The sequence below is a fragment of the Bufo bufo genome, chromosome 3, assembly GCF_905171765.1.
Source record: "Bufo bufo chromosome 3, aBufBuf1.1, whole genome shotgun sequence".
Classification (NCBI taxonomy): Eukaryota; Metazoa; Chordata; class Amphibia; order Anura; family Bufonidae; genus Bufo; species Bufo bufo.
In genome coordinates, this window is record NC_053391.1 from 652,413,230 (window position 1) to 652,439,963 (window position 26,734).

Sequence of the window (26,734 nt, forward strand, 5' to 3'; positions counted from 1 at the left end):
AGGGTTTACACAGAGGACATAGTATCCTATGTGTAGCTGTGTAATGATACGGATGCAGCCGGTGTGATTTCCACAGCAGCCTCTTTGTGTCTGGTGTACCCACAGCCTCCCTTATCATCCTCTGCCTCCTTGTAGTAGCTGTGCCCTTCCTCCTCCTCCTCCTCCTCCTCTGCAGCCTGTCTCCCTCCCCTCTTCCCAGTGGCTGTGAGGATCCCCCCTCCTTCTCCCTGTGTCCGCCAGCTCCTGTGCCTGGCAGTAACCCCCCTGCTATTATTATCTGGGGCTGGGCATCCCTTGCTGTGTCTGTGCCCGGGGGGATTCATACTACTCAGCGCACTGCGTCTGCAGGTAAGAGCAACTTGCATGTCTGCAACCTGCAGAGCTCTCTCCCTCTCCCTGTGGGGATCTGCAGTGCTCTGCTCACAGCTTGGCCTCTTCTTGCTCTTTCCCTCTGCTCCACATCGCCATCTTGTCTACTATGCAGAGCTCTGCTGTGTAAAGTTGATCATGTTGGTCACCTACCTGCAGGTCTTAGCAGAGCTGAATCTGTATTTTTAACTCTTTGGAGCTGCCTTGCTTTTTTGCACCATGATTACTCTTTGAGTTAGGGTAATGGAGTAGGTTACACCTGCAGTCCTAACCAGTGTGTGATGTCCTACTGATTTGTAGTGGGTGACAAACTCAGCTCTGCTGCATCTGCACAATAGGGTTGGGTGGGGAGGAATGCAGGAGGTAGGGTCATCTAGACCGAACCACCCTATAGTAACTACTGCATGCAATGAAGGCTCAGAGACTCCACATTTACAAGGGGTTGTTAGTACATCACATAGGCACTGGCTGCGGTGGTTGCAGATCTTTACACGCAGCTCTTGCTCTGCATCGATCCTCCTGCCTATTTGGATTTCCGGTCATCCCATGTCTACCAGGATCAATGATGTGTCAGTAGTACATATCAGCGTCGTCTGTGCATTCTGATTAATTAGTATACTCCGCCTAGACGCTGTCGTACGGTATTTTGTCGCACTGAAGATGGTTGAATATATGTAGGTCCTACAGGTGAATTCACTGATGCATTTCTTGCTGATTTAGTAGAACATGTACCTGCCACCACAGGTATACTGATAATTGTTGGGATGATTATTATTATTAGCAGTAGCTGTTACGTCCTTGTTGTCAATGTTGGAAGATAGTGAGAATGGCTACTGGTAAATGGGCAAGAAGTGCCGTTTACAATGGGTCAGGGTTTGGGGGGTACTATTTCTTATTGAAGAGACACAGCACTGTCTCTTCAATGCCCCATGGGAAAAAAAAGTCTGCAAATGAGCTCATATCAGACAAACCAGCTGTTTTGGGAGCCTTTCTCCTCATCAGTAAAGAGCAGGGCGCTGGATCGGATGCCTTATGGCTTGTGCGAGTTTCAGGTAACCTGATCTGGAAGGCTGTTCCGGTTTTTGTCTGGCCGACAGGTGGCATTTATTCTGGAACTTGAATGGGTCTGCAATCCGGAAGGTGCTGTGCGGAACGGAGGCACGTAACCCCACGGAAGGACTGCAGAGTTCTTCTGTGGGGTTTCTCTTCGTGCCGCCACACCGCAAAAAAATAGAAGTTGTTCTATTTTTGTTTTGTGGTGCGGACGGATCATGGACCCATTCAAGTTGATCGGGTCTGGATCTGTCAGTGGCAGCCACATGGATGTTGCCCGTGCATTGGGGACCCCAATTTGCTGTCCCCAATGCACGGAACGGCCGAGCAAATGCCGTGTGCGTGAGGCCTAACTGTGAACATACCCTAAGGTCTAAAGTAGTAATATGTAGAGGATACGGTCGGCAATGCTGTAGCTGTGGGATTGGTGCTGCACTGATCGATGTGAGCAGTGGTGGTGCTCAGCATAAAGAACTAGTATTTGCAATAAAGGAGAAAAAAGAATGAGTCGCTCACCAAAAAATACTCTTTGCAGCTTTATTCACATAAAAAGGTCAGCGTCATGCGGGCAACAGCCCTTTCGTGCTTGTTGAGGTCTATAGGTCTGAAAAACCACTGGCACTACAAGGATGGTATCCGTGGTCTGTCAACGGTTTCTCATGGACCATTGGTGGGAGATGTTCTAGAACAGGGATGGCCAACCTGAGGCTCTCCAGCTGTTGCAAAACTACAACTCCCAGCATGCCCACACTGCCTACAGCCATCAGCCTACAGCAAGGCATGGTGGGAGTTGTAGTTTTACAACAGCTGGAGAGCCATAGGTTGGCCATCCCTGTTCTAGAAATTAAATTCCAACTGAGCAGAGTCTGGGGAATATGGAGGACACACAGACCAAACAGATTCTTCATGGATGAAACGCAGACAGATTTTCCAAAGACGTCAAACAGACACGGAAATGTGACAGATGCCTTCTTATTCGCATCGAACAGACCTCATTGACTTTTGATTAGTGTCTGCCGGGATAATTTTTTGGGGAGAAAAAACCAGTACTTCTTGCTGCACTATTTTCTTTTTTTTTGTTTAGCAAATATGACACTTTCTAATGGAGACTAACAATCTAACTTCTAGTTGATACTGATCGATCAGTATGTTTTTGGGGTATGAGAGGAAACTGGCATAAATCCTGGTGGTCAAAGGAAGCTCCATGGTGATGTTGTCTGCTACAAACTGTATTAGTTAGCTCCCCCTAGTGTTACCTGCAGGCAGATCGAATATATCCCCTAAAACAGGGATGTTTAACCTGCGGCCCTCCAGCTGTTGTAAAATCACAACTCCCACCATTCCCTGCCGTAGGCTGTCTGGGAATGATGGGAGTTGTAGTTTTGCAACAGCTGGAGGGCCGCAGGTTGAGCATGCCTGCCCTAAAACAAAGCTCCGATACTGAGTGCTATTAATGTTACGACTGCACAGTGATCGGGAGGGAAACCCCCGTTAGCAGGAACTGCAGGGATTTACTTTATTATTATGGGAAGGAGACCATTTCACCTTCTCACCCACCCAAAATACCCTTCATTGAGAATGATCAGTTGATCATGTAGTGCTACAGATGAGGTGACCATGGAGTCTGGTGTCCTCCTCCCCCACTGGTAATGCTAACTATAGTATGGTATATAGCACACGGAAACCCTTCTGTAGGTGGCAGTGATAAGCAAGCACCTTCTCATTGGCCCATTCGCTCCCAATTGTACATAGAAGAACAGCAGCAATGCTTACATATGGTTGCCAGGGCGGCAGAAAAAGAATTTTCAGGTAAATGATCATTGTCTCACTATAGTGTATAAATGATTTTTCGTTAAACATCGTTTGTCAGCATCATCAACCCTCTGAAACCAGGCACATTGCTGAGTGAGACTACTTTCACACTCGCGTTTGGTGCGGATCTGCACAGACGGATCCGTTCAGATAATACAACCGTCTGCATCCGTTCAGAAAGGATCCGTTTGTATTATCTTTAACACATGAAGACCATTGAAAGTCAATGGATTGTGTTGGATCCGTCCCCATTGACTTACATTGTGTGTCAGGACGGATCCGCTTGGCTCAGTTTCGTCAGACGGACACCGAAACGCTGCAAGCAGCCTCCAGAGCGGAATGGAGACTGATCGGAGGCAAACTGATGCATTCTGAGCGGATCCTTTTCCATTCAGAATGCATTAGGGAAAAACTGATCCGTTTCGGACCGCTTGTGAGAGCCCTGAACGGATCTCACAAACTGGAAGCCAAAACGCCAGTGTGAAAGTAGCCGAAAACTATACCTTTCATGTGTTTGCAGCTTGAACGGCTATGAAGATATCTTGATTTTCATATTTATGCAAATTAGCCCGTTTAAGCACCAGGGTGCTGGCAGTAGCACTTGAAGCACTGGTACAGCTATGCCCCTTGGTGCTTGGTACACTCCCCACTCCCCTTTTACTTACCGCTTTACCACTGATATGATTCCTCCTTGTAGATATAATGTCATGTAAATCATTGCTGTCTAGGTGTTCAAGCAAGATCATGCATTCCACTAGAAAAGCCAAGCTTTGCCTAGGCTCTATGGCATATATTTGGTTGTCTGAACTCATTGGTGGCAGCGGAGCCTCTGCAGAAGGGAGAGAGCGCTGTACGGGGACAAGACAATACTTACCTTGCAGTCCTCCCAGCAGCTGCGCTCCTCTGCTGTCTGTGAAGCTGCCGGCACATCCACTTCAGGGGGGACTGACATTGCTGGTTACATCATCTTTAGGATTAGTAAATGTGGGCTAAGGTGTATTATCACATTGTGTAAGTTTTTTTTTATTTATACAGAAATTGAAGGGATTGTCCAGGGGACCCCCGCCAATCAGCTGCTTGCAGTAGCGCTACGGCCTTCTCACAGCTTTGCCTAGGCCAAGTGACGACACGTTTATCGGTCACGTGGCTTAGGAGCAGCTCAGCCCCATAGAAGTGAATGGGGCTGAGCTGCTATACCAAGCACCGCCACTATACAATGTACGGTGCTGTGCTTGGTGAGCCAGTGCCTTCTCAAACAGCTGATCGGCGGGGTCCCGGGTGTTGGACCCCCACTGATCAGATACAAATGACCTTCTGTATCTTCTGGATATAAAATTCCCAGGAAACCCCTTTTTAATATCAGATTCCCAGTGTAACATAAAAATGTTTATCATTTTTCACCCCATAAAGTTCAATATTGGGGCGAGACAAAGTCCCAAGAGCCCCGTATGTCATTTACAGATGGACACCATAGTGTTTACTTCCAGTTCTGCAATTCTGGTTGCATTATAATATTTAGCAAGATTTGCGTTATGCTGGTGACCCGGGCCTGCATTCTCTGGTGGGCACAGGCGTTGCTCCCTTAGTCCCATAGCATGGACTCGCCGGCCCGTCTCTGCTTCCCAGTGGGCCCTGCCACTGAAGCAGCGTAGTTGTTCCATCCATCAGGTCATGACCTGTGCCTCTCACTGCCCATAGGAAGTACAACCTAATAACCTAATCTTTCACAGCCTAGAGCCAGCCACCCAAGACTACCAAAGGCACCCTCCCCAATGTTCCAGTCTGCTAGTGTCCTGCAAAGGTATGCCTAATATGTTTGTCTGCTCATGTACTGACCGACCAATTGTTTCCTGGATTTGACCTTTCGCTGACTGACCTGACCTGCTTGATCTCCGTACTGACCCTGAGCTGCCTGCTCAGACCTCGGACTATCAATCGGTTGGCACGTATTCTACCTGCCCTGACTTTGGCCTGTCCTTGACTATGGTACTGCCTGTCCCTCGGTGCATCCAAACTAGAGGCTCTTGTTTCCCATGTGTCAGCAGTCACTTAAACAAGTAGCGACCTGGGGGTTCCCTTGCAGCAGTCCTCATCACTGTATAGGGGTTAAAGCGTGGAAGAGTTTTTACCACTTTTTCTGGAAGAGTAAAAATACTCCTCTGTATTTCAGTGACTTTTCCTGAGTACTGACAATTTGTAGTAGGATTCCAGGATTTTGCAGTTTTTATTACTATATGTTGAGCCTTTTAATTTAATGCAAAGTGGATTTTTTCCTTTTCAAAGGTTTATCCAGGGGACTGACAGAGATGCTTGGCTAGTCCGTATGGTTAAATTAGCCTTATGGAGGCCAATAACATTTCCTCTTCACCTCTGTCGAGTATAAGTTAGTATACCGCTAAAAAAAAAAGGATTAAATGGCATAGGATGCTATACTGATCCATACCATGGTGTCTAGTTAAAAGCATATATGTTAAAGGTATACTTTTTTACATTGAGACCCTCCTATTGAGGGACATCAATGTATGGCATCTGTCAGAGGCATCTGTTCAACATGTGTGTCCCAGGGTATTGATTGAACAGAGGCCATAAGAGTAATTAGGCAGCTCTGTGGAAATTACATGTACATACTGTTGATATGTAGAGATGTGTCCTCCCTTACTTTTGCTCAAAGTTGGTTAAGGACTCCAATTTCTAATAAAACAAATTTAATGCTATATTGTAACACGCTAGCAAGACTGCAGTTCACAATACAACCACTTGGTGACTGCACATTGACAGATATAGCATATCTGTCTTGTGACAGAGTACCACAAAATCATGTATGTTTTTTTCAAAGCTTAAGCGAGTGTTTAACCTGGGTCTACTCCTGAGGGCATTATTTAGGTGGCCGCTCTGGTCTTCATTCTTTAAACCCTATACAGGGTCTGGACTCTGCTTAGAGTGAACACCAGACCACTACCTCATGGAGTAGTCTCTACAGGAAGAGAGCTAACAGAAATTTGACTATGTTCCTTTTACTGTTAACATGTTGAGTCTGAGTGCCTTAGAAATTCTCTACTCTTTCTATTAACCCATTATTAGTGCTCGTGTATATCTCCCTTTTAGGATATCCCATCATTGTCTGAACTGTAGAGCCCCCCATTGCTGAAACCAAGTGGAATCTGCCCTAGAAAAGTATAGTGCTTCTTTACTTCCTGGTGGCTCCACTTGGCAATGGTTGACCATTGACTGTTGACTGTAATGGGCTGACCCTGTGGCCTCCAAAGAATGTTGAGTGGAGCCAACAGGAGACAAAATGATACTCAATTTTAGCATTCCACAGGGGTCAAGGCGATTGGATCCCTGATAAACAGATGACTTTAGATGGCATATCTTAGCAATATGACATACGTGCTTTAAAAGGGATGTCCAACTGCATGAAATGTTTTTAAAACCACTTACAATGGTGTAAAAAAATGAGTGAGCAATACACATTTTACCACTCCGGTGCTGACGCTTTCCCCACAAGTCTCTGAGCTTCCTGTTCCAGCAATGATGTGTTGAACTGCTACAGCCACTTACTAGCCTTTGTCATGAGTTCAGTGGTGTCCACACGGTGATTGGCTGAAGTGGTCACATGTCTGTGTCCACATGTCTTTTCTGGAGGAAGAACAGAGACGGGTGGGGGACCAGGTAATTGTGAGCACCAGAGAAGCGGGAGAATGGTAAGATTAGTATTATTCCTTTTGCCATTTGACACCATTGTAAGCAGTTTTTTAACAATGCCATGGGATTGGACAATCCTTTAACTTTTTGTTGCAGAGTGTTATATTATCATGAAATGAAGAAAGACGGCTTCAGAATGCAATGTACGTCCTCTTAAAAACTTCTCCTTTATTGCATAATATTTGACAACATGTTATATTATCATGGCCGTTTCTGAGCCTAAAAAACTGTAATTTTCACTCCAACTTTTTCATGCTTTTTAAATATCCTTAAAGGGACTCTATCACATTAGACCAACCCTATTAACTGCATGAATATTACACATTCCGCTGACTTCACTTACTCCAGTTCTTTTGCAAAGCGGCTGTACAATGCTGAGATAGGACTCCTGAGCGCAAGTCAGTTACGTGTACTATTCATGCAGTAATCATCTGATTACATAAAATCCAACACTTTACTAAATTTTTGTATTTCTTTTCTAGAATTCTCTGGGAAAAGCAATTACTTAATCATTAAAACTGGCCAAATTCAGCAGAAAGAAGCAGCTGCCGCAGATCTTTCCACCTCGGACTCCACTTGGTGTATCTGCTGATGTAAAAAAAATGACCCTGCAACCATCTATGATAAAGCAGCTAAAAAGAAAGAGGAAAAGTAATTTTAGTGTCCAAGAAACACAAACGTTACTAACAGAAATAAAAAAGAGAAGAGAAGTCATTTTTTCGAAGCAGCTCAACACCACAATTAACGAAATGAAGCGCAAAGCCTGGGAAGAAATAGCGGAATGTGTGAATGCGCTTGGTGAAGGAGAACAAAGGACAGGAACAGAAGTAAAACGAAGATATCTGGATTGGCGGTCTCTCATAAAGAGGAAAAGCCTGAATTCAGATCTTAAAATAGGAAATTCTGGAATGCACCTACCACTGTCGGATATAGACTCTATCATTGATGATACAGATGACAAGCCAACTGGGTTAACAAATGACTCGAGCTTAGAGTGGAAAAGTGGGCCAGATGTCCGAGAAGCAAATGAGTCTATGACTGAAATCAAAGTTGAAGAAGAAGAACCTGAAAGCTTTGAAGTAAGAATACTTTTGAACTTATGCCATAACAATGAAGAGTAAGTGGACCTTGTGTGAAACCTATTCTTCTCAAATTGTAGCTTGGAAATTTAAAGGGGATTTTCTTCAGCTGTACATTACTCATGGCAATGTAGATCTGTGGTCCAGAGTATATGAGAATAAGCAAATGTCCACTGGGCCAACTCTAATTTATCTATTGGGTTGTATTAAAGAGGTTTTCTGGGAGTAAAATATTGATAACCATAGGTCATCAATATCAGATTAATGGAGGTTTGACTCCTGGCGTCTCTACCTGTCAGCTGTCTGAAGAGTCCTCACCAAAACCAGAAGAATATACAATGTCCTTTGGGCCAGTCTCACACACAGGTGCCCTTAATTAGAATAGGACCCATGTATGATACCCACTGGGTGTCATGGCGGTTGACTTAGCAAAATGACTGCTGGGCGTGCAGTTGTGTCTCTCCACAGATCAGATGAGAGAGTACTCCTGGACAACCCTTTTAAATTGGCTGTTCCACCCAAACAAAATACAATATTATGGAACTATTTAGTCTGAATGTGCAATTCTCCTTAAGTCGGTTGATTAAGGTGCACCCCTTCGAAACTTACTGATGCATTGTTATCTTGATTTAACAAAAAAAAATAATATTTGTTACTGTGTTACACATATTTTTGTCAAATATTATACCATGACACCATCCATCCATTTCACTTTACTGGTGGAACAAGAACTGGACCGTTTGAGTCCTCCATTACATCACACTTCCACTGCTATACGTCTTCTGGCTTCAGTAAGTAACATATCACGGCTCTGAGGCAACCTGACTGCTTTTTGCAACTTGGGTCTACAGGGAATAGTGAAGAAGAATAAACTTAACATCTGAATGAGATATAGCCTGCAAAGATCAGCTGCCTATAGCCCCCCATACATGTTTCAATAATGTTATCAAAACCAATGGAATGGTGATATCTCCTTTATAACTGAGTTTATAAATTTTGGTGGGTAAGACCAGCAACAGTCCTGACTCACTGGGTAAAGAAAATATCCACGTACACCCACAATAAGTCTGTTACTCTTAAAGGGAACCTGTCACCGAGATTTTGTGTATAGAGCTGAGGACATGGGTTGCTAGATGGCCGCTAGCACATCCGCAATACCCAGTCTCCATAGCTCTTTGTGCTTTTATTGTGTAAAAAAAACGATTTGATACATATGCTATAGAGGACTGCGTATTGCGGATGTGCTAGCGGCCATTTAGCAACCCATGTCCTCAGCTCTATACACAAAATCCCGGTGACAGGTTCCCTTTAAATATGTAGATCTCCTGAGAAATAGGAACATTGTATTGACCTCTTCTGACATTACAGGGTCCTAGCTGGAAAAAGAAAATTTCACATCCTTGCTTTGGAATCCAGTTCAACTCCCGTCAAAATAGAATTGTGTATAATCAGACGCCTAGTGAAGAGAAGGTATGTGACCCTTAATGTTAGAAGGATCAATGCGATCTACCATAATAAGTCATTAATATTGTGTAAATCATTGAACAAATCTGATGGTAGACAACAATAGGTTCTGCCAACAATCTCGTGTGCCGGATGTAGCCAGTGGTAAACCCTTACTAGCTCATGGCTCCCATATCAACCATCATTGTCATGATACAAATCATTTTGATTAATAAAATGTATTTCATGAGCACATAGTACCATAATTGACCATCTGACCTCTGGAGAAGGCCTCTTAGGCACTACCCTAATGCTCAAATGGTAGGTTTGTCCATTTACTGTCTGTAGGACTGCCAGAACCTCATCCACAGCTTTGGACTATTGAGTCCTATGCTAAGAATAAGATAAGTAGAACTGAAGTATTAATAAATTACTAACCTCAACCAGTACCATTGAGTTAGCCAAGCTGTTAAAAGGGCATCTGTCTGCAGATTTGTAACTATGACACTGGCTGATCTGTTACATGTGCGCTTGGCAGCTGAAGGCATCTGTGTTGGTTCATATGTGCCCGCATTGCTGAGAACAATGCAGTTTTAATATATGCAACGAGCCTCTAGGAGCAACGGGGGTGTTACCATTACACCTTGAGGCTCTGCTCTCTCAGCAACTGCTGCACCCTCTGCACTTTGATTGGTACAGAGTCAGGCAGTGAAAATGTCATCACGCCTGGCCCTGTCAATCAAAGTGTGGAGGGCTCAGATTCTGCAGAGAGAGGTGAGCCCCTGTTGCTCCTAGAGGCTTATTTGGATATATTAAAACATTATTTTTCTCAGCAATGCGGGCACATATGAACATGGGACCAACACAGATGCCTTCACCTGCCAAGCGCACATGTAACAGGTCAGCCAGTTTCATATGTACAAATCTGCTGACAGATTCCCTTTAAATAGGGAAATAAGATATTCTAATTTTGTGAAAAAGATCTTTCACCTTGGTATGCAAAGATTTCTTCTAGAGATGAGCGAATTTCTCAAAAATTCGATTCGGTAGGTTCGCCGAACTTTCCGAAAATATACGATTCGATCCGAATTAATTTTGTGGCTAATCACATTTAAAAACAGATATTTCCTGGCTGCAGAGAGCCTGTATAGTGGTATAGGACACTATGCCTTTCAGCAACACGCATAGTGAGTCTGCTGTGGTAGTGAAACAATACTGTGAGTCAGTATGACACGCACATGACAGGCGTCGCTCTTAGAATCACTGCACACTTCACTTCTTTGGGCAGTTACGGGGCCAAAACTGACCAAAAACTCAAGTGTGAACTCAGCCTTACAGGTCGATGTTAGCCCCAGGTATAAAGAACCGTGCAGAGGCCCAAGATCCTACTTATAGCATGAAAGAGCGCAAATCTTTCACACAATTGTCAGCTAATTCTACATAGATGGCTACAGAACCTGTTCTATGAAATGCTCATACAAGTAGATCCCTGACAGAGTGGAGAGGGTGTCAGCAGTAAGTTTGTGTTGACGTCAATGATTATTTTGCCCTTCCTCTGATCCGTCAGAACAATAATCCCCAAAAAAACGGATCCTGTCTGTTGAGCCTCTGCCTTCACTTGGTCAGCATTTGGTCAGTAATCCATCAGTATTGCTAATGCCCAAAAAAACAGGAGTGGATCCAAAAAGAGATGACACGTGAATGGAATATTTGCATGTCTTCCGTGTTTTGTACCCACTCCTGCTTTTGGCTACCAAATCATAAGCCAATTCTGATGGGACCATACAGACCTTACAGCTGCTACACAGACAGGATCCGTTGTGCGTCTCATTTTTCCTTCCTTCTGACAGATCAGAAGAAGGGTCAAATAAATGATGATGTCAACCAGGCCAAAAAGGCAAAATAGTGGCCCAGTCATGAAGTGGGGAGGGTGGGAACCGCATGAGAAGTCCACAGAGTGGCCCAATGACATAGTGTGGAGGTGACAGCAGCATCAGGAGACCACAGAGTGGCCCAATGACATAGTGTGGAGGTGGGTGGAACTAACAGTACAATCAAGAGATCACAGAGTGGGAAATAAGGAGACCACAGAGTGGCACAATGGCAGAGTGTGGAAGTGGCAGCAGCAGCATGAGAAGGCCACAGAGTGGAAAGATGACATAGTGTTGAGGTAGCAGCAGCATCAGAAGACCACAGAGTGGCAAAGAGACATAGTGTTGAAGTGGCAGCAGCATCAGGAGGCCACAGAGTGGCAAGGTGACATAGTGTGGAGGTGGCAGCAGCATCAGGAGACCACAGAGTGATTTAGTGACAGAGTGGGGAGGTGGGTGGCACTAACAGTACCCGGTGACGATGGTGGGTGTAAGAAGGAGCACTTGGCATCAGATGTGTGGCATCAGGCGGGTGGCAGCATCAGAATAGTAGCTGAGGCAGGTAGCCAGAAGAAACCGGTCTCTTTTGTCAAGGTTTGGGTGAGGCAGCATGGATGATCTAATCTTAAGCATCAGGCATTGGTGGGTGGAAATCCTGGCTGATCCACGCCTGATACATCTTGACAAAGGTCATTCTCTCCACATTTTGGGTGGACGGGCGAGTTCTCCTTGGGCCGCAATAAACAACCGCTCTGATGCCACACTGCTGGCCGGGCAGGACAGCTTTTCCAGGGCAAACTCGGCCAGTTGCAGCCATAAATCCAGTTTGGCTGCCCAGTAGTCCAGCGGATCTTCAATGACGGCTGGCAGGGTACACTCCAAGTATGCCACCACCTGCTGGTTCAGGTTCTGTTCTATGTCTAGCTGCTGGTGAGTAGTTTCTTCACTATGCGGGTGATGGAGCTGGCTGCTGCTGATGGAGATGGTACTGCTCCTGCCCCCCCTCCCCCCAGCAGCCATGGCAGTAGAACGTGAGCGCAAACCTCGGTCAGACCTGCGAGAGGATGGACGATGGTGCAGATAGGCAGCGGCCAACTGACTACAAAGGATGTCTCTATAGTAGTTCAGTTTGTCCTCCCTCTCAGCGGGTGTAAAAAAAGGCCCCCATTTTGGACCGGTAGTGAGGGTCTAACATGTGGAGAGCCAGTAGTCCTCCCTCTGCCGAATGGTGACAATTCGGATGTCACTACACAAGCAAGTGAGCATGCATCGGGCCATTTGTGCAAGTGACTGGGAGGGACTCCCTGCCTCCATTTCCACTGCATACTGCCACGGTGTGTCTGGGTCATCTGCATCGTCTTCCTCATCTCCCTCTTGCTCATCCGGCTGCTCCTGCTCCTCCTCTCCTGTCACGTGTGTAGAAAAACCACCCATTTTGCTACACATTGCTTGTGCTCCAATGTCCTCCTCCTCCTCCAGTTCAGCGCCCACAGGGCTCATGTGGCTGTGAGATGTAGGCGCCACGTCTCCAGTCCCCTGACCAGCCAGATTTACCAGCATCTTTTCCAGGATATGAATCAGTGAAATAACATTCATCCCGTAGTCCTGGCGACTGACAAATAAAGTGGTCTCCTCAAAGGGCACAAGCAAACGGCAGGTGTCACGCATAAGCTGCCACTGGTTAACATCGAAGTTACACAGGGGAGTACCTCTGTCCGCCTGTATCATCAAGAAATCGTTTATGGACTTTCTTTGTTCGTACAGTCAGTCCAACATATGGAGGGTGGAATTCCAACGGGTGAAAACGTCGCATATCAGCCTATGTTGGGGGACGCTGTTCTGCTGCTACAGCTCAAGGAGGGTGTGCTTGGCGGTGTACGAGTGGCTGAAGTGCATGCAAAGTTTCCTGGCTATTTTTAGGAAGTCTTGCAGATGGGTGGAAGACTTCAGTAAACGCTTGACAACCAGATTGAACACGTGCGCTATGCCGGACGCATGGCTCAGCCCTCCTTGACGCAGCGCCGACACCATGTTCTTCCCCTTGTCGGTCACTATGGTTCCGATTTTCAGTTGTCGCAGAGAAAGCCAGGATTTGTTTTCTTGATGAAGGACGCAGAGCAGTTCCTCCCCTGTGTGACTCCATTTGCCCAGGCAAACTAGGTGCAGAACAGCATGACACCGCCGTGCCCTGCACATGTGGTGTGCTGGTGGGGCACTGTGAATTATCCCTGTAGTGGAGGCTGAGGACAAGGTGCAGGATGAGGAGGCAGAGGCGGACATTGTCGCAGGACCAACGGCGTGAGAACGTGGAGGTGGAAGCAGCATCACCTGGCCAAGTGGCTGGTTTGTCTGGGCAGGAACCACATTTACCCAGTGGGCCGTAAAGAACATATATTGTCCTTGACCGTAGTTACAACTCCACACGTCGGCGCTGCCGTGTACTTTGGCAGACACCGACAGCCTGAAGGACTGGCCCACCTTCTGTTATACATATGTGTGCAGGGCTGGTAAGAAATGACAGATTGGGACTCTCCACCAAAGCTCGGCACAAGCCATCAGTTCTCTGAAAGTTCCAGAGTTTACCACTTGAAAAGGGAGGGACCTCAGCACCAGCAACTTGGCCAGAAGCACGTTTAGCTTCTGTGCTGTTGGATGAGTGCACGCATACTGTTGTCTCTTGGCAATTGCTTCGGTGATCGATTGCTGATGGAATGACTGACTAGGAGGAGAAGGAGCAGGAGCATAGGGACCAGCAGATGATGGGAAGGACAGACAGCTTCCGTCGGCTGAGGTGGTGGGGCCTTGACTGCCTGAAATCAGGTGCTTTCCACTGGGTGATGCAACGGTTGCTGTGGCAGGCTGGACCACCACATTGGAGCTACGGTTCTCCCAGGCCACTTTATGGTGACGCTGCATATGTTGACGCAGGGCCGTGCTGCCAACATTGACACCCTGGCCACGCTTCACCTTCTGCCCACAGATTTGACAAATGGCCATGTTCACCTCCCCCGGCGGCTTTACAAAAAACTGCCACACTGCCGAGTAGGTGATTTTACCCCCAACACTCCGCACTGACTGACTGTTACCGCCACTGTCTCTGTGAACCCTTGCACCACTACTTTCTGGGACTGTAGTCTCCTGCGAAGCGGGTGATCTACCCTAGGCACGTTTGCTCCCGACCTCCCACTGCTGCCACTCTGCTGACTCCCGGCCACGCTACCGACTTTCTGGCTCCACCGCTGCCTCACACACAAGCTGGCACCCTCTTCTACCGATGATGATGAAGCCCCTTCGTTACCCGGCTCCCAATTGCAATTGGCTACATCATCATCAAGTACTGTCTACACGTCACTGATGTCCTTCTCAACGGTCTCTGAGCCAGGAGCCTGACTGCTCGCAACACCAGCTCCCACGCCACTCTCCTCATCACTACTTGCCTGCCTACCGGAGGAAGCAGCGGATGTTTTCTCCGGATCTTGGCTAGGCAGTAGCTGCTGACTGTCCTCTAGTAGCTCGTCCTCGCTGTATAGTGGAGCTGAGCTCACAGCATGTATTACTTCTCTGGCGAAGGGGACATATAACTGCAGCCGTGAATGGCAAAAAATACTTTTTTTTGCCACCAATGCAAGCCAAAAAATGCAGTCAGTGCAACAAGGTGTAATAGGATTGTTCCTATTACCCAGGCTGTAAACGCCCCTATTGAACCCTGTTCTGCTTCAATACTGTGGAATTATTCCTTCCTATCCTTTCCCTACACTTCTAATGCTCTTTCCCTGAACTTCTCTTGAGCAAAATATAAGTTTTCAAGTCTTTCCTAGCACTGTCCCTAGCACCTGCTAACGTCTCTCCCTGCACTAAGTACACTGGAAAATGGCTAAATCCAAGATGGCTGAGGCTATTTATAGGGCTGTGACATCACAGGGCTGTCTGGCTGCTGAATGGCTACATGTATGGCATTGTGGGTGATCCCTTGTTCCCAGAGTCCCTTGCTCCATGTCCTAACACATGCAGCAGCCATTTTAGGAAAGAATGCGATTCGTTGACACGAAGCGTGAGGAAATTCGGATTCGGTGCGAATCGAATAATTCCTAAAATTTGGATCGAATTCTACTTCGTCAGCTTTAATTTGCTCATCTCTAATTTCTTCCTTGGTCTGATAAATTAGAAAACCCTGAATGTCCTCCAAAAAAACATGATAGCATGCCAATGCATTGCACTCATTTTAAAGGGTTTTCTGTCATCAGAATTAACCCCATTAAACTAGCTGACATTAGCGATGTGCTAATGTCAGCTGAACCTAACTAGCCTATTCCTCCTTGTATCTGTGCCCCCATTACACCAGAAATCTAACTTTTATAATATACTAATTAGCCTCTAGGAGCAGGGGGGGGGGACGTTGCTCCCACCTCTGGACGCGCCCCGCTGCACTTGATTGACAGGGCCAGACAGCCTTGGTCTCCTCCTGCCGGCCGTGTCTGCCAAGTATCTCGTGCCTGCGCCGCCCAGTTCAGTGTTCGGCGCAGGTGCAGTGAGTGAAGGACGTGCAGGCTCTGAATTTTCACTGTGTTCCTTCAGGCAGCTCAGCTCATGGCTCCTTATCTCTGACCTCCTAAACACTCATTTTATCCCAATTCTTATCTTACTAATAAGAATGTGGCTTAAATAAGTGTTTATGACCTCTTAGTAATTTAGAGATAAGGTTTATGAGATGACCGGCACAGTGAAAATGTAAGTACCAGTCGCACAGTTAGACAGTTAAGCCTTTGTGACAGAACAGCTCAATATTTTTAATAAAGACCAATTGAAAAAAGTTCTTTAGCCCAAAATGAATAAAATGCAATCATAAAATAAATTGCCCTCGAAGGTGTACATAGCCTTTAAGTTTTAGTTCTGCAGTAGACTGAGATCATGAACTTGGTTAATAAGATATATAACTGAACATTAACATTAGCAGATCATACATTTTTATTTTATTATTTGTGATAGACCCCTATAAAAGGACAATAAATATACAGGATTTGTGTCTCGTTAACTCCATAGTTAACTACAGATTGACCTTTAAGAAACAAGAGGCTTTGTCTTGAGGATTCCTCTAAGGTTCCTGATCTGCTTGGCAGGTGCTGTTTATCAATGGAAGGATCTTGAAAGACTCCAGCAGGAAATTTTAGGAACGCCAATGTAATTAAATTTACAATGTCAGTAAGAGAACGCAGAGATGCTTCATTTCTCATTTTTCCATTCTGAGTGTTTGCCAAAAAAACAAGTGAAGATTATTTTATTGTAGAAAATGTACTAATAGATTTTACACAGATGTATAAAATGTACTGAACGAAATATGCAATGTGGTATTATATAGAGGCTTGCTAAAGGGTTTTGCCACATTTGAGTCATGGCAAGTCACTAGGATATGTCATCATTTTCTAATGTTCAGTATGAAAAACTAGAGCTGAAGCATCTTCGAAGAATGGTTTCCTTGAAAGCAGTTGGCCGGGAGCACAGATGTGCATGGAGAAAGTCCCCCAGTGAGCCTAATGTTTTCAAATACCCTTATGAAATTCAGTAGCATTATATGATGGAAGTTCGTATTCAGGTTTTAAGCCAAAACTTGGAGAGGATGCAAAAATGACAATAAAGTGTGTCAATTATAGTTAATTTCTCTCTAGAGTCTGCTCCCAGTTTTGAAAAATTGGACCAAATGTGAAGTGTCAAGTGAGCCGAATGAGACCTTTTTCATTCTTTGTTGGCTAAATATGTACTTTGGCATCTCAATTTAGAGAGGTTTCTCCTGGTGGAAGCACGTATTATACTTCATGATCCAGAAGCTATATGCCTAGCATGGTGTTTGTTCTAATTTCACAAGCTAAATCATATGAGTTACAGAAAGACCTCATGAATTAGGCCATATTATGGATCCAAAATCTAAAAAATATCCAAAATACGGTGTCTCCATATGTCTCCAGTTTCATACAAAGACTACTCAAAGGATTCATAAGTAATTTGTGGGAAGAAAAGAATGATCGGTCACATGCCTTAGATAGGATAGGTCATCAGTATTTGACACCTGGGACCCCCGCTGATCAGCTGTTTGAAAAGGCATTGGCACTCCTGTGAGCGCCAATGCCTTCTCGCAGCTTAGCAAGCACAGCGCAGTACATTGTATAGCAGCTGTGCTTGGTATCACTCTCGGCTTCATTGAAGTGAATAGGGCTCAGTGCGATGCCGAGCACAGCCGCTATACAATGTACAGGAGCGCCGATGCCTTCTCAAACAGCTGATCAGCAGGGGTCCTGGGTGCTGGACCCCACCGATCCAAAATACTGGATCCTGAGGATAGGTCATCAGTATTAAAACCTCAGAAAACCCCTTTAATACATAGGTAGGTTTTTCCCTAGAACCAATATCTTAAGGCACCACCATATGGAGATACACAGTACCATATTGGCTATGGCTCATGCTTCCTTAAGGACTGTTTACACAACTGCTCTAAACTTGTGCATCAACAAGTTCTTCATAGAGGCATCACAGTAGTCCCTCATAGAAAAAGTAAGTCTCTTTCTCAGGTTGGCACCATCCCCTTTTATAAAGAGTAGTGAAAGTACACAAGGCTTTTAATAGACACCTCAATGATACCAAACAAGAAGGTGAGAACACCAGCATTTTTTTGTGACTCCATGCCTTTCCATTCCAGTACCAAAGAGTTTCATTTTCATTTTTGCTATAGGGCATCTTCATGTTTAAAGCGAAGTGCTTTTCTACTACAATAAAATGTTATCCTTTCCTGGCCAATAGCGTGAAAAGAAGATCTCCTCAAGAAACTCTGCTTGCGATGCTTCTAGATAATATATTTTCTGCAATCTTAAAGCTCCATGGTCTTCATGTATTCCATGATATACATATCTTGATGTTGATGTCCCATTTAATGGTGGTAAAAGTGACAATTATTAACTAGCTTTTTTGTTGTATGCTGTACAAACCAGTTCCTCTTCAAGATGTCCTGAAAAGGACCTTGGATGAGATCTCCCTTCAAAATTATTGACAAACAATTCTTATTTATTTTCCCTTAGTTTGAAATGGAAGAAGATGAAATGTTATCAAATGTTTTGCCTGACTCTAGAGAAGAAAATGACCTTCCTGAGGAATTTCCCAGAATCGAAGAGTTTGGCAGCTTAAGCTCTATCTCCAGAATCCCGTATAAAGATTCCCACCTACTTATCAACCTAGAGAAGCAGAAGCTGGAGATGGAAAGGCAACGTTTGAGCATCGAAGCCGAGAGACTACAAGTAGAAAAGGAGAGACTTCAAATTGAAAGAGAGAGATTGCGGCACTTAGACATGGAGCATGAGAGACTCCAGCTTGAGAAAGAGCGTTTGCAGATTGAACGAGAGAAGCTTCGGCTACAAGTCATGCATGCAGAGAAGACCAACCTGGAGAACGATTTTGTGCAAGCAGAAAAGAGTGTTTTGCAGCCCTTCGACATAGAAGCTGAAAAATTAAAACTGGAAAGGGAACACCTTCAGCTAGAAAAGGAGAGGCTTCAGCTCTTAAAGTTCGAGTCTGAGAAGCTTCACATAGAGAAGGAACGCCTGCAAGTCGAGAAAGAACGACTACGAATTCAAAGAGAAGGGCACCTACAATAAAAGTGTGAACCACAATAGTACAATTTCATTAGTTTTACAGTGACTTTGGTCTTGTCTTTGTTGCTTTGTCTGTAGACTTTGATCTCTGTTCTGTCGACCAGCAGGGCCTCATGCAGGTATGTTCCTCTGCTGGTTTTTGGCACACAAGTCAGCGTACAGCCAAATAGTGATCCTCTACATTTTGACATACTTACCTAAATGGAAGTGTGTGAGATTTTGTGCACAAGTAAAACCCATGCTAGTATTTTAGTGCTAGTCAAACACAAGGCGTAAAACCTTAGTTTTGAGGAACCTAGCATCTGTTATGCTCAGCAGAGCTTTGCATCTAATCTTATCCTTTTTTTTTTCTACCTGAACATTATAGCTTTCCTGTCCATCATTACACGGAAGAAACATGACTGGCTAAAGTCACAGGTACAAGTTACTGATGGGAAAAGCATCAGTCCGCTGGTTAGACTGGGAATGAGAGAACATTATACAGTGTCATCAACATGGCTTGTGTTCTTCTGTACAGCATTTTTCTATTGGTATCACATCATCTTTATTTTCATTTAAGGTGTTATCTTTTAGTTCTTTGGTGCTTTTTGAGAAAAAAAAAAAAGCTAATGAATATGCTTCCCATTAACAAGCAAACCTATCCCAGATATTTTACACCATATCTTACTGGGAAAACAAAATTCTCTGGAATGGTTCTACGGCCTCCATCGTGTGTAACAGGATTGTGTTATTGAAGATGTCAAGTCCTTCAAAATGACTGTGCTTCCATAGTTGGTTGTATGTTGTTTAGGCATTGTTAGGCTTTTTTTTTTACATTTGCTTTTTTCCCTTGTTCTGCTCCGTTATAGGAGGCGAACAATGAAGATAACTGAAGTGTCATTCCCTTTAATTGACTTTAAACGGGTATTCTGGTTATGTAAAATTATCCTCTATCCACAGTATAGGAGAAAACTATTAGATCATTGGGGGTTCTACCAATGCGACCCCCGCCGATCATGAGAGCAAGGACCCTGTACCCCATGGAGGCTGTATTCATCTAACTCTGGAACTCCCATAGAAATGAATAGAGTGGCTGTGCGCCTGCCTGCTCTGTTCATTTTGGTGGGCCTCCATGGGGTACAGGGTCCCCATTACCATGATCCCACAGCTGGGACCTCTACCCATCTAATAGTTTTCCCCTATCCTGTGGATGGAGTAACTTTACATAACTGGAGTACCCCTTTAATTGACTATTATGGAGTCTGTTGGGCTTCCTTTATTGGGCCCAGCATTTTACTGGATGAAATAGTGCAGTGGGAATGTGAGAGTGTACACCCAGTTGTAAATTAGTTCAGACATTTCTAGTAGAAATAACAGAGGAACAGCAAATAAATGCTCCAGAATTGTTGCTTCCTGAAGAATACTATATATTTACTAAGCTAGAAATGACAGAAGATGACAGGTCCGCTTGAACTTACAAGAATAAGTTTAAAGCAAATGTCCACCTTTTGAAACTGTGTTGTTTTTAGGTCCAAAATGATGTACTGATTGTTTTCCTAATGTATCTTCATAACGATCAGAGCTCAATTTTCCTGATACAGATCTCCAAACCCCCTCTATAGAAATAGAATTAAAACGTAAATTTCTGCCTGCAGCTGCCACTAGGGGGAGCTTAGGAGTTTACTGCACATTGTGTCCAATGTTCAGTATAATCAGTATGCCCTAAGTTCCTGAGCTCCATCTAGTGGTGGCTGCCGGCAGGTAGTAAGTTGTCTATATCTTTCTATACAGGGAATTTGGAGCTTTGTTTTAGGAAAACACAGCTCTGACCACTGTAGATTTTTTTTTTTTTTACATATTTCAATTAAAAATTGGTATTCATAGGTAGACATTTTTCAGTTTAAATGTTATACTAACAGAATACTGTAGTTTTGTTAGTAATGGTGCTGAGACCTTTCTCATAGACCGTACTGAGGCGTATTACATACTCCAGTGATAAGGGCCAAGCAGATAAATGTGACATCATTTACATGCACTGGCCTGAACTCACATCCACAGAATCACAGGAGAAAGACCTTTCCAAACTTTGTAGCAATATGTTAAAAGCAGTACAAAGTGCGTCTTCAGTGCAGAAGATCAAGTTTAGGTACCGTAACTTTGTGACTGGCTCCATATTTTACTCCATGTTCACATTTGCCAATAGTAACGCACTCACCTCAATTAATAGGAAGAGAGCCCAACTCACTGTGGTTTCCAAACTCCAGCAAACAGAGAAAATCTTCTTTTATGTCACGATCCCCTTAAATAAGGTATCTTAAAGTGGCTGTTCAGCATACACCTTTAAGGAGCCACCATTTTGGATAACCATTTTGCCAACAGTTTAGATGAAAGGGTAGCAATACCCTCATAAAGTGAATGGGAGCAGCGCTGCAGCAACCACTATGTTGTGTACGGGAGCTGTGTAGTTCCAGTTCTTGGTTTCAGGGGTGAAGCTCCTGAAAGCAGCTAATGGGCAAAGCATAAACCAAAAAGACTAAGGCCTCTTTCAGGTGGAAGTTGTAGATTTGCTCCGGATGCGTCCCGGTTGCATTGCGGGAAACCCACGCGAGTGCGCATACAATTTCAGTCAGTTTTGACTGCGATTGCGTTGTTCAGTTTTGTCTCGCTCGGGTGCAATGCGTTTTGCACGCATGTGATAAAAAACTGAATGTGGTACCCAGACCCGAACTTCTTCACGATGTTATTATTTTCCCTTATAACATGGTTACAAAGGAAAATAATAGCATTCTTAATACAGAATGCTTAGTACAATGTTGCTTGACTGATTAAAAAATATACACTCACCTAAAGAATTATTAGTGCCACCATACTAATACGGTGTTGGACCCCCTTTTGCCTTCAGAACTGCCTTAATTCTACGTGGCATTGATTCAACAAGGTGCTGATAGCATTCTTTAGAAATGTTGGCCCATATTGATAGGATAGCATCTTGCAGTTGATGGAGATTTGAGGGATGCACATCCAGGGCACGAAGCTCCCGTTCCACCACATCCCAAAGATGCTCTATTGGGTTGAGATCTGGTGACTGTGGGGGCCATTTTAGTACAGTGAACTCATTGTCATGTTCAAGAAACCAATTTGAAATGATTCGAGCTTTGTGACATGGTGCATTATCCTGCTGGAAGTAGCCATCAGAGGATGGATACATGTTCTCATTCTGTTTACGCCAAATTCGGACTCTACCATTTCATGTCTCAACAGAAATCGAGACTCATCAGACCAGGCAACATTTTTCCAGTCTTCAACAGTCCAATTTTGGTGAGCTCGTGCAAATTGTAGCCTCTTTTTCCTATTTGTAGTGGAGATGAGTGGTACCCGGTGGGGTCTTCTGCTGTTGTAGCCCATCCGCCTCAAGGTTGTGCGTGTTGTGGCTTCACAAATGCTTTGCTGCATACCTCGGTTGTAACGAGTGGTTATTTCAGTCAACGTTGCTCTTCTATCAGCTTGAATCAGTCGGCCCATTCTCCTCTGACCTCTAGCATCCACAAGGCATTTTTGCCCACAGGACTGCCGCATACTGGATGTTTTTCCCTTTTCACACCATTCTTTGTAAACCCTAGAAATGGTTGTGCGTGAAAATCCCAGTAACTGAGCAGATTGTGAAATACTCAGACCAGCCCGTCTGGCACCAACAACCATGCCACGCTCAAAATTGCTTAAATCACCTTTCTTTCCCATTCTGACATTCAGTTTGGAGTTCAGGAGATTGTCTTGACCAGGACCACACCCCTAAATGCATTGAAGCAACTGCCATGTGATTGGTTGACTAGATAATTGCATTAATGAGAAATAGAACAGGTGTTCCTAATAATTCTTTAGGTGAGTGTATATAATTAACTCACCTCATCCACTTGATCGCGCAGCCGGCATAGTCTTCTTTCTTCTTGTTTCAGGACCTGCATTAGGACCTCACGTGGTGAGCGTGGTGAGCGTGGTGAGGTCAGCGCAGGTCCTGCTGAATGAAAATAGAAGATTACGTCATCAAAGGTCCTTTTGCAGGTCCTCAAAGAAGAAGAAAGAAGACGATGCCGGCTGCGCGATCAAGTGGATGAGGTGAGTTCATTATTATTATTTTTTAATCAGTCAAGCAACATTTTAGTAAGCATTCTGTATTCAGAATGCTATTATTTTCCCTTATAACCATGTTACAAGGGAAAATAATATAGTAAATTTACTTTACTAACCTCATCTCCAACAACCATGCGTGAAAACCGCACCGCATCCGCACTTGCTTGCGATTTTCACGCAGCCCCATTCATTTCTATGGGGCCTGAATTGCGTGAAAAAAGCAGAATATAGAATATGCTGTGATTTTTACGCAACGCACAAGTGATGCATGAAAATCACCGCTCATCTGCACAGCCACATTGAAGTGAATAGGTCCGGATTCAGTGTGGGTGCAATGTGTTCACCTCACGCATTGCACCCGCGCGGAATTCTCGCTCGTGTGAAGGCCTAAGGGTACTTTCACATTAGCGTCGCTGGATTCCGGCAGGCAGTTCCGTCACCGGGACTGCCTGCTGGATCCGGCAATCTATATGCAAACGGATACCATTTGTAGACGGATCCGGTTGCGGATCCATCTCACAAATGTGATGCAATACCGGATCCGTCTCTCCGGTTCTCACTTGGAAAAACTGAACCAGTATTTATCTTTTTCACATTTTTAAAGGTCAGTGCATGTGCGGACCGCAAACCGTATCCGTTTTTCCTGAACACATAGTGCCGCATCCGGCATTAATGCATTTTAAAGTAAAATAATGGCCGATACGGCATTCCGGCAAGTCTTCCAGAATTTTGGCTGGAGAAAATACCACAGCATGCTGCGGTATTTTCTCCATCCAAAAACCGTACAGTGACTGAACTGATGTATCCTGATGCATCCTGAACGGATTGCTCTCCATTCAGAACGCATTAGGATAAAACTGATCAGTTTTTTCCGGTATTGAGCCCCTAAGACGGAACTCAATACCGGAAAAGAAAAACGCTAGTGTGAAAGTACAAGGCTACTTTCACATCTACGTTTTTTAATTCAGGTTTTGAGATCCAGCAGAAGATCTCAAAACCTGAATTAAACGGATCAGTTTTGTCCCTATTTATTGTCAATGCGGACAAAACTGATCAAGATGCATCCGTTTAGTTCAGTTGCATTTTTGTGTCCGGTCTGCAAAACTGAACAAACCTGATCAAGCATGAGAATCAATGTAAGGGCTCATGCACATGAACGTATGTATTTTGTGGTCCGCAAAACACAGATCCAGAAAAAAATACGTCCGTGTGCATTCCATATTTTGCGGAACGGAACAGCTGGCCCCTAATAGAACAGTCCTATCCTTGTCCCTTATGCGGATAATAATAGGACACGTTCTGTTTTTTTGCAGAAAGGACATACGGAAACGGAATGCACGCGGAGTAACTTTCATTTTTTTGGCGGACCCATTGAAATCAGGGTCTGCAAAAAAAACTGAGCAGACACGGAAAGAAAATACGTACGTGTGCATAAGCTCTAAGTCAGTGGTACCTGATCCGTTTTTTTTGTTACAGGTTTGTTCAGTTTTGATTTAATACAACCAGATCCTTTTAACCTAAATTAAAAACGCAGATGTGAAAGTAGCTTAAAACATAGGTTGTCCAATTTGCACTACACTGACCGTCATGTGCCCCTACTATGTAGCGACCGGGCTCCGACCTTTAGTATTATTTGTTGTGGACACATCCGTGTGCTGTAATCTCAGTTATAACTCTAAAAAGGTTTTGCACCTTAATATAAAATCGGCCATATATTGCAACTGAATATCAGAAGTGATTCAGCATTGGTATTTCTGCATATATTGCTTACAGCGATACTGCCATTTGTGTGTTTTAATGCAGCAGACATACTGTATTTGCAGAAGTAACAGAGGAAGTGCAGTTATGTTGGCTTCTCAGAATCAGATGGTAAATTTACTAAATATGGCTGCGTTCACATCACCATTTTGGAGATCCGGTATCCTGATCCAGCACAAATGCCGGCTATCAGCTGGACAAAAAAACGTTGTATTCAATGTTTTTTTTTTGTCTGTCTGAAACCCAGAATTTATGATGAAAATAAGGCTGGGTTCACACGGGCGTCACGTTTTGGCTCAGGATGCGTTCCGGGTGCATTGCGGAAAACCTGCGCGAGTAGGTACGCAATTTCAGTCCGTTTTGACTGCGATTGCGTTCCGTTGTTCAGTTTTTATCACGCGGGTGCAATGCGTTTTGCACGCGCATGATAAAAAACTGACTGTGGTACCCAGACCCGAACTTCTTTACTGAACTTCAGGTTTGGGTTCGGTGTTGTGTAGATGTAATTATTTTCCCTTATAACATGGTTATAAGGGGAAATAATAGCATTCTTTAATACAGAATGCATAGTACAAGGTCAATTGAGGGTTAAAAAAATAAATAAAAATTAACTCACCTCCTCCAATTGATCGCGTAGCTGCCGGTCTCCTGTTATTTCTTCAAGACCTGTGAAAGGACCTGTGGTGACGTCACTGAGCTCATCACATGGTCCAATCACATGGTCCATCACCACAAGATTGGACCATGTGATTGGACCATGTGATGCGACGTCACCACAGGTCCTTTAGCCGGCAGCTCATGATTAAAGAAGTAAGAAAAGATCGGCAACTACGCGATCAAGAGGAGGAGGTAAGTTATTTTTATTTATTTTTTAACCCTCAATTGACCTTCTACAAAGCATTCTGTATTAAGAATGCTATTATTTTCCCTTATAACCATGTTATAAGGGAAAATAATACAGTGAATAGACTTCTTCGCAACCATGCGGGAGATGTGCTGCCGATGTACAAGGATTTTAGGTCCTGCATGAACAAAGTGACGAATGAGCATTCAGCAGCACCTTTCCATGGGGCAATTATCAGGAATAAGCGTTCATGCAAAAGTACAAAGGCCTCAGGTCTCTCGTTTTGGCTGCTCTAAAATGTCCTAGTCCACCACTGCCAAAGTGCCAGTCGAGGGCAGGGATAGTCAGGGGGCACAAACATGACATGTAAAGATTTTAAAAAGAATGAAAACGGCCTCAGAATTCAGCAGGTGCAAATGTGCTAAGTAGTTTATGAAATATAGGACATCTGGTGGAGGGTTGACTTTGAAGAACAACTTCCTCATCTGGTCTGGAGACAATTGTGCCACAAGGTCTAGAGGAGCTGAGGGTGGGCATGGTAGTGGCTCTGGCTGCAATAATTATTGGCAATCCTCACACTGACTCTTTCTAGGGCCAGGGCAGTTATAGGAAGGTGCACCCTTTATTCCCTCGGGGAACACCCTGGCAGGAGATGTAGGTGCTGTGCCTGGGATATGGTGCTGGTCTCTTTACTAAAATGCAGAATGAGAGTTGTAGTGCATCCAACGGTATCAAAACACAGTTGACAGTGCAAATCTTCGCACGTAGCAATGTATGGATATAGGCCAGAATGGGGATTGTGGTACTCCTTCCGTCTATCTCTCCACAGTCTCCCTCTCTGCAGTACTTAAGTCTGGCAATATTACAGTGGTGCAATGGTGGCTGTAATTCCTAGCTGAGGGTTACAGGATTATGATATGGTTGGCCAAGACTGTGTCCAAGAGTGAAAGGTGTTTTAGCAATGTCCCTCTCACTGCACCAAAGTCTCTTTAATCCTTAAACAGCCAATACCTTACTGCCTGACTCCGATGCTAGGCCATGCAGATTCTGAACTTTCTA

The 26,734-nt window shown here is 44.4% G+C and overlaps 1 protein-coding gene across 1 annotated transcript; it reads left to right on the forward strand.

Annotated features, from left to right (window-relative positions):
• The first annotated feature begins 216 nt into the window (after positions 1-216).
• On the forward strand, positions 217-19,065 carry MSANTD4 (Myb/SANT DNA binding domain containing 4 with coiled-coils). Its single transcript, XM_040422625.1, has 4 exons — positions 217-348; positions 7,422-8,018; positions 9,387-9,488; positions 18,397-19,065. The coding sequence occupies exons 2-4, from the start codon at positions 7,542-7,544 to the stop codon at positions 18,967-18,969; spliced, it is 1,152 nt and encodes a 383-aa protein (XP_040278559.1). The 5' UTR covers positions 217-348; positions 7,422-7,541; the 3' UTR covers positions 18,970-19,065.
• Positions 19,066-26,734: the final 7,669 nt, after the last annotated feature.